This window comes from Priapulus caudatus, unplaced genomic scaffold (assembly GCF_000485595.1).
Source record: "Priapulus caudatus unplaced genomic scaffold, Priapulus_caudatus-5.0.1 Scaffold341, whole genome shotgun sequence".
In the NCBI taxonomy this organism is placed as follows: Eukaryota; Metazoa; Priapulida; class Priapulimorpha; order Priapulimorphida; family Priapulidae; genus Priapulus; species Priapulus caudatus.
In genome coordinates this window covers 128,262-137,506 of record NW_014577402.1, presented here as the reverse complement: position 1 = coordinate 137,506, position 9,245 = coordinate 128,262, and the positions used below count along the sequence as shown (strand labels likewise).

At 50.2% G+C, this 9,245-nt stretch overlaps 1 protein-coding gene across 1 annotated transcript in view; it reads right to left on the bottom strand.

The window, feature by feature from the left end:
- The window catches only part of LOC106809270 (formin-binding protein 1-like), an 81,183-nt gene that overhangs the window by 26,619 nt on the left and 45,319 nt on the right, over positions 1-9,245 (bottom strand). Inside the window, exons 5-6 of the mRNA XM_014812282.1 lie at positions 6,191-6,253; positions 3,885-3,975 (exon numbers count right to left, since the gene is read on the bottom strand). Of these exons, the coding sequence (XP_014667768.1) occupies positions 3,885-3,975; positions 6,191-6,253 (154 nt within the window). The remainder of the gene's footprint in view (positions 1-3,884; positions 3,976-6,190; positions 6,254-9,245) is intronic.

Here is a 9,245-nt window from a genome sequence, read left to right as displayed (position 1 = left end):
GGTTGACATCGGCTCGGGTGACGTAAGGCGTACCTTGCTCTAGGCCTGCGATTTCTTGATTCTTGCTAGAGTGGTAGCGTCTGTGCTTCTGCGGCCTCGTTGAGGCCGCTGTGTGTGAGGGGAAAAACGCGGGAGCGTGAACAGAGTGGTAGTGAGGGCACGAGGAAGTAGGAGAATCGCAGCGGGCACGAGTGGCCTGTTAAACGACGAAAATTAGGCTGCGTTACACTGTGCACTTCCTTAATTAGATACACTGGATATCTTCTTTGCGTTATTAAACGTTGCCACGCTCTCTCGTTCTATCTTTCCTTAAGCCCGCCCTCTCTTTTTTGCGTCATTCATGCAGGCATGCATGTACGTATGCACACATACAAGTACATCCCCCCCCCCCCCCAACCCCCCCCCCCTCGTACAGTACACGCTCACTCACGTCATCCACGCCACATCACGCACATTGTTTCTTCCCTTTCTCTGACGTGCTCGTGTGCTAAATTTCGTCGCTCTCTCGTCTCTCTCTGTGCCACTAATTTTTTTTTCTCTCTCTCTCCTCTCTCTCACCTCTCTCTCTCTTTCTCACTCTCTCTCTCTCTCTTCCTTCCCTCTCTTTCACTCTCTCTCTCCCGCTTGTTTCTTGCCTCCCCTTCCCCCCTTCTCTCTACGTCCGTCTTCCCACTTTCCCTTTCTCTCTCTCCTCTGTTAATCGATCTATTCTCTAACGTAGCGCACTCGACCCGCTTTCGTTCTTCCTTCAGTTCTTTGACTAAGCCGAACAGCCTCTCTTGCATTAGTGGAAGAGGTGTGAGGTCTCGGCTATGACCTCGTGGCGCGACCGCGGTGCGGGAGGTCGTTCGTCGGCGTTCAGACATCGCGGATGGAACGAAGTCCAACACGGAGAACCTACGGAACATCAAAGAACAACATCATGGAGCGACTGAGAACGCTACGGAACAGCCTAAGAACAACATCGTGCAGACACAAGAACGCTTTTGATGGGAACGATCAAGAACCACATCACTCGAGACACGGGAGAACTTATTGGAACATCGGAAGAACAACATCATGAGACAGCGAGAACGTTATGGGAGACATCGAAGAACAACAATCATGGAGAGCACGAGAACCTAGGCGAAACATCAAGAACAACATCATGGAGACACGAGAACCTACGACAGCTAAGGAACAACATGAGACCACAGAGCAAGCGACAGGACAACGATGGAAGAACATGCAGTGGGAAATGCGAAACCTAGGAAAACACGCAAGTACAACAAGGAGACACGAGAATGTTAGCAGAAGATGACAGACGAGAACCCGAGGAACAAACGATACAGTGAGAACCTAGAAAGGAAAGCAAAAGAACAACATGAGAGTAATGAGAACCTGCTGGACACTGAGAGAACGTTGACAGCACGAAACAGTGGGATCAGGAAAGAGATACGAGGGCGTTCACAGATTGAAGGCACTACTAACATCAGCTCCATCAGTGTAGCTTGTCAGCTGTATATGCTAGGGTTATATGAATAGTATAGTTTACTATACTGCGATTTCGTAGGTCACATCGCGTGGTAGCGCGGTTCACAATGATTTCTGGTACGTTGACCTGTTGAGATCACAGCAATTGCCTCCTATTGTTACTGACGTGCAACAGCAACATTTAGCCAAGATAAGCTCGTTAGGCTTACTGTACACTGGGCAGCGCCAATCTCCTAACTCACTCTCTGCCTGACTAGTACTAGTTCTCGCATTGCACTGTTCATGTGCAGTAAGATGCTCTACATCAAATAACAGTTCGAGCAGCCGGGACTGCTGCCTCCCCTTCCTCCTACCGGCGCAACACAGACGACTGAGCTTGTACTCGCGTACACAGGTGAACTCGCGGTACCGCTAGTCAATGAGACCTTAAGCTGTCTCACATTTTCCTCCCGAAGACGGTGAGTATTAGTGGCAGGCGGCAGGCCGAGGCAGGCAGCGAGCCTCAGTATGACAAAGCAGTACCATGCGTTCCAGCTATACAGAGGGCGCCGTGTATCACACACGCACGCACGCACACACACCGGCACGCCGATGCCACGCACGCACGCACGCACGATACACAGCCAGGGCACTGCTGGGACAACCACGTGTAATTTTGCATGGACGTGGTGCGCTGTGAGAAACACCACTAACACCACTCATACTGACTACACCGACTGCATACTGGACGTACACACTCATACTTGGCGAGCCACGTACACTGACTACAGCCACTCATACTTGGCCACCGGCTACACTGACTACGCCACTCATACGTTGACCACTACCACTGAACTACACCGAACGTCAGTACTTGACCTACGTCACTCATACTTGCCACGCGCTACACTGACTACGTCACTTCATACATTGCCACCGCCTACACGTGACTACGTCACGTCATACTTGCCCTCCGACTACGACTGGACGTTAGCGACCACTCAGTACTTGCCCACCACGTACAGCTGAAAGCTGACACCACTTCATACTTGCGCACCACTACACTGACTACACCACTCATACTTGCCACCACTACACTGACTACGCCACTCATACTTGCCACCACTACACTGACTACACCACTCATACTTGGCCACCGCGTAGCAGTGACTACGAACGCACTCATAGGGTTAGCACCCACTGACAGCTGACTACACACTGCATACTTGCGCACCGCTACACGTGACTACAACCACGTGCGATACTTTGCCTCCACTTACACTGACTTACAACCACTCATTGAACTTGCCACCGACTACGACTGACGTACACCACTGCATACTTGCACCACTACACTGAGCTACACCATCTCATACTTGGTGCCAGCCACGTACAGCTGACTACAACCACTCATACTTGCCACCACTACACTGACTACACCACTCATACTTGCCACCGGGGAAATTGCAGGCCTTTAGCAAGCTACGGGAGAACAGAGGCTCTTTTACGATATTTCACTGTGCCCCCGTGTGTACAACAGCTACCAGCTGATAGGCCAAAACTAAATCTCACGGTAGGATCATGTGAAAATGCCTATTAGCCTAAGCGAGGCTAAAAGAGACCGCTGTGTGTCTCGCTGAGTACGACAACTGGGAATCGGACTTTCTGGGGGACATGTCAGGGGTAGGTTCAGAAATCAGAAAAAAGAAAGGGATGGGATTACAGTTAGAGGGTATGTTATGGCTATAGTTAGAGGGGGTTAACTTAGGATTAGGGTTTGGGTTAGGGTTAGGGTTGGGGTTAGGATTGGGGTTAGGGTTAGAGTTATGGGTTAGGGTTGGGGTTAGGCATAGCGTCAGTGTTAAGGTTAGGGTTAGGGTTGAGGTTAGGTATAGGACTAGGGTTAGGGTTAGAGTTATGGGTTAGAGTTAACATTGCGTTAGGATTAGGATTAGAGCTGGGGTTACAGGTACAGCTGAGGGTTATGACTTCGGGAGTACGTTCCGACAGTACCCAGCGTGCGATACATCTTTTCCGCCGAACAGCTAACAGGACAAAGCGAGAATGAATTTGAATTAGGGATGCACCGATTACCGGCTCATCCCGCTGCCAATACCCGCGGAACACGGCCACGCGCTCATCATACACAGCTCAACATTCACGTGATGCCCATGATAAAAGTCAACAACACGGCTAGCACGATTAGCGATGACTATCAGTCGCTCTCATCATTATGTCTATACTATTTCCAGACTGACTCCCACCCCGCGGATCGCTGTGAGCCGACGACCTGTTAGCCACACACGGTAATCTATCTGCTGAGCCAACGGCCTCAGCGTGTGCGCGCAAATTCTGCACGAGTTTTGGCCTCGCGTGGCTGTGAGACCGATATCTATCGTGTTTGATATTTGTGGCCACGCGAGGCCAGAAACTCAGCGTGTGCGTCAGATCTGCCTCCGCCCGCTCATACGCCAGCTTCGCTCGTAACGAGTCCTTGTGCGATTTTTCATACAACCTCTTGGCCTGTGGAAAGTGGGAAGGACGCGTATGATTGATTATTCTCCATTTCACGCAGGCTCGCACGCACGCTCGCACGCTTGCTCGCTCGCAAGCATGCAAGCAGGCAGGCATGGACGCTCACATGCAGTCACACACACACGCACACGCACGCATACAGGCACACACGCACGCGAGCATGCAGGCACGCACACAAGCAGACGGGCAAGTACGTATGCAGGCACGAATGCACACACGCAGGCACACACCCACGCATGCACACACACGCACGCACACACGCACTCGCACACACACGCACGTATGCATGCACGCACGCACACACACACGCACACACACACGCACACACACATACATACACTATGCAAGCCATAACATGGCATCGAGATATTGCTGCACTAACGGATGCACTGTACGCGCCGATTACGTGTAATAATTAGGAAGTACATGGAAGCCTCCTGTCTCAGCCCATCCCTCCCCCACAACCACCACCAGCACGCGTGCGGATGCTACAAACTACTCATCACCGAACGCATGACGTCACGTCACACACACCCGGCGTCCATCGAGCACACTGCCTTCTTTTTAGCACTGCTTTTTTAGTTACTGTATTTTAGTTACTGTATTATTTTCGGCAGAGTTAAATCAAGGGCCGCTTGCAGCGTGAGTGCATATGTTATGCGAGGGAACGCATGTAGCACGAAGATTTTCAATCGAAACTTGTCCAGCAAAAGGCAGTGGTAACACACCGCACACACCACACCCACTCTGTGTTACACCCATCGCACCCTCTCTGTGACCCACCTATGTGTGCCACGTCTATCGTACACATCACTACGTACACGTCTGATCCACTGTGCATGTCATAACCTCCGTGTGCGCGCACACACACACACACACACACGCACGCACGCACGCACGCACACGCGCACACACACACCGCGCGTTCTATCAGTGCTGTAGTGCTTTTTGGGTGGATGGAGTACAGATGGATACTGCGGGCAGTACAGATAAGAGTGCTGTTGTCACTGCCTTAATCACGCATCGTATCAGGAGTATATCAATATTGATATAATTGATATAAATTGATATCTATTGATAGACTCCTGATCGTATTAGAGCAGCTGATGTTTCCCGCAGCCGCGACTCTTATGTAAAGCCACAGCAAGTGGAAGACAAATGTACTTGTGGTATGCAGGTAGAGCGCAGTCCTTTACAATGTAGATTAGCATAGTAAAGCAGACTAGCTGTCTAGTGTAGTCTGCCTATAGACTAGCTTAATAGAGTGGACTAGCCATATAGAGTAGTCTACCTACAGACTGGCAGCATAGTGTAGCTGTAGACTAGCACAGTACTGCATAGTAAGGCAGATGGGGTCGTTGTCGTATCAGGTACTACAGATATGTACCCGAGGTAGTTAGGTTGTTTTGTATTATGTTTATATTTTTATATGAGGTATGTTTAGGGTTAGGGTTAGTGTTAGGGTTAGGGTTAGTGTTAGGGTTAGGGTACTAACTTCTGTAGTACAAGTCTGGTACACTTTGTGTATACATATATGTACCTCGGGTACATATCTGTAGTACCTGATACGACAACGATCCCTTGAGCCATATTAACCAATTTCCCCCGGGCGTAGAGGGAGGGTGCCGCTACGTGGCAGCACTAGTGTTAGGATTAGGGTTAGGATTAGGGTTAGGGTTAGGGTTAGAGTTAGGGTTAGGGAAATAAGGCCGGCATGTCTAGCATGGAAGTATGACTGTGGAATGACGGAAGTGTACGAAGGCGGCACCCTCCCTCTACGCCCGGGGGAAAGTGACACCCTACTTCCGCTGAATCTACCTGAAGAATGCCGTGTATATTTCGCGGGGTCCCCGATTCACACGCCCGACATCGCCACAGGCACTTGGAGCGTTTCAATAAAATGTAATGCTAAATAAATACGAAAGTTATTTACTACCAAAGTCTTAATGTTTCTCTACTCTCTTTCGCCTATTATTGCCGACAATTTCCTGTAAATGCCGTGCAAATGCTCCCCTGCAACACACATGTACACCACACGCACGCTGCCGCACACTGACACATAAATATATATACATATATATTATATCTAGGTAGTAAATAGGTTTCGTATTTATTTAGCATTATATTTTATTGAAACACTCCGAGTGCCCGTGGGCATTGCTCGGTGACGCCGCTCGGTGACATCGCTCGGTGACGTACGTACCTTGTCTAGCTGCATTTCTTGATTCTGTAGAGTTAACTTGTGCTTCTGCGCCTCGTTGAGGCCCTGTGTGTGGGGAAAAAAGCGAGCATGAACAGAGTTAGTGAGACGAGGAAGTAGGAGAACCGCGCGGCAGAGTGGTAAACGACGAAAATTGGCTGCGTACACGTGCACTTCCTTAATAAGAACACTGATATCCTCTGTGGTTTTAAACGTTGCACGCTCTCTCGTTCTATCTTGCCTTAAGCCCCCCCTCTCTCTTTTGCGTGCATTCATGCAGGCATGCATGTACGTATGCACACATACAAGTACACGTACATACACGCTCACTCACTCATCCACGCACATATGGACGGAAATCACGGAATCACCCCCTCTGCAACGGAATCACCAGTTTCACCAAAAATAACCTCCCAAAACACAAAAATATCCTTTAAAACAGCTCAAATCACTCCCAACACACACAAAATGATTATGAAAAATTACCTTACAATCATCACTTTAACCCTCCAAAAGAAATTACAGATCCAAAAAAAAATTACAAACACAAAAAACAGGCATCCATCAGTGTTTCTCTTAATTTTAATTATTTCTGAATTAAAATGTAGAAATTTGCTGAAACGGAAGTGAAGTGGAATTTAGTAATCTCCGAAACGGAATTTGGCAAATTTTGAAGCGGAAATGTGCAGTCTCTAAATGCGTAACTCGTTGCTCTCAGACCACAGGACGTCTTCCCGCGAGCTCTCAGGTGAACAGCTGACAGTCAGTGCTTTCTACTACGTCTCACGATGTGGTAGTATCGTCCTCCTGGATACACCCTTCCCTTCCCCTGATATATATGACCTGCTCCTCTCCTACAAATGCCCCGTCCTGTCCCTGCTAGGTATGGCCTGCCTTGGTTTAGCTCTAGAACTATAGCCATTCGCTGTGCCACAGATGCAGAGGCCTGTGGCAGAGCGAAGGGCTATAGTTCTTGAGCTACCACTGCCCATGCCCATGCCCATTACATGCCATGACATTACATGACATTACATGACATTACATGCCATTACATGCCCATGCACCAGAGCCCAGGCCCTCCCATGAGGCTCAGTCCCCCGCATATATCGGCATTACGTCTCTGTGCCTCTGTTCTGTCCTGACGGAACCTCCCCCCCAGATCCCGTGTGAAGGCGCATATATACCGATCAAGAGCGTATAAAGAAGGCAGAAGAAAGGCAGAAGAAAGAAAGAATAAACCTTCTTTATACGCTCTTGTACTGATGTATATACTGCTGCGGCGCGCTCTGTACAGTGTGCTAGATTACACCCAGACTTCCCGTCGCGTGTACAAGGGAAGCAGCAGCAGCTGTCGCAAACAGGAAAGGTAGAACTCACACCTCCCGCGACACGGTTGACAGGCGAGAGAGAACGAGTTAGAGTGTATGGCAGGCAGGCAGGCAGGCAGGCAGGCAGGCAGGCAGGCAGGCAGGCAGGCAGGCAGGCAGGCAGGCAGGCAGCCTAGGCGGGCAGCATAGGCGGGCAGGCAGGCACTCAGGCGGGCAGGCGGGCGGGCAGGCAGGCAGTCAGACAGGCAGGCAGCCTAGGCAGGCAGGCAGGCAGCCAGGCAGGCATGAGGGGGTCGTGGGCAGCCGTCCGCACATCTGACCGGACACTCACTTACTCACGACTGGCCATCAAGAATGGACTAACCACTGCAAGCTAGCGAACGAAAGCCCGTCTATAAACAGTGAGAGCTTAGTGCTAGTAATCCTAAATATGTGTGCGCGCATGTGTGCGTGCATGCGCGTAAATGCATGTGTGCGTGCAAGTGAGTGAGTATATGTGCGTGTGAGGGGTGTGCTGGAGGGGTAAACACCACGGAGTTCAAACAATACCTGTACCACTACGTATACGCTCACGGGGTTACTAAAAGACACTCCCCCTCACCTCCCCGCTACTTCTACTGCCTTCCTTCCTGCTGCCACCCCCAGTCGCTGTTGCCGCCACCTCCCCCCAGCCGGGGCCTCTCCCCCAGCCGCCACAGGTCTTCCTTCCTGCTGCCGCTCCCTCCTCGTCCCCGCTGCTGCTGCCGCCAGAGGCATTTGGAACGTGGGTTTGGTTTCTCTACTCTCGTTCGCCTATATTATTTCCGATAACTACCTGTAAATGCCGTCCAAATGCTCCTCTGCAACACACATTGACAATTGTGCCGCAAGCATGCCGCTTGTTTATTCTTGTTACGCCACGAACACTACCTCTACTACTGCTACTATTAAAATAATAATAATAAGTTACGGATGAAAGCTTGCTGGACAGCGCGTGATGATATACGGTGTGATTATGGTTGTTGAACGCATGCGTGCCGGCGGCGGATAAGCCCCCGCTATGCGTCGCCTGCGCACTGCAGCGTGACTCACGTGCGCGGAATTCAATATTTCCTTGTAAATTACGACGCCGCGTCTACACGCACAACGCACAGTTACATAACATCAGGAGCGTATAATGACAAATATTTGTCATTATACGCTGTATATTTGTCATTGTACGAATATTGTATATTTGTCATTATACGCTCCTGATAACATCGACGCCAGGGGGCCTCACCAGCGCAGCAATGCGACGCCAGCACGCATATTTCAGTCGGTGTTCTCACTTATTAAAACTGTCAGCCCAACTATTGTCTGAGACGGCCACGATCTCTACGGTCAACTATGACTGCTGTGGTCAACTATGACTACTGTGGTCAACTATGACTACTGTGGTCAACTATGACTAAGAACGAGAGAGCGTGGCAACGTTTAATAACGCAAAGAAGATATCCAGTGTATCTAATTAAGGAAGTGCACAGTGTAACGCAGCCTAATTTTCGTCGTTTAACAGGCCACTCGTGCCCGCTGCGATTCTCCTACTTCCTCGTGCCCTCACTACCACTCTGTTCACGCTCCCGCGTTTTTCCCCTCACACACAGCGGCCTCAACGAGGCCGCAGAAGCACAGACGCTACCACTCTAGCAAGAATCAAGAAATCGCAGGCCTAGAGCAAGGTACGCCTTACGTCACCCGAGCCGATGTCAACC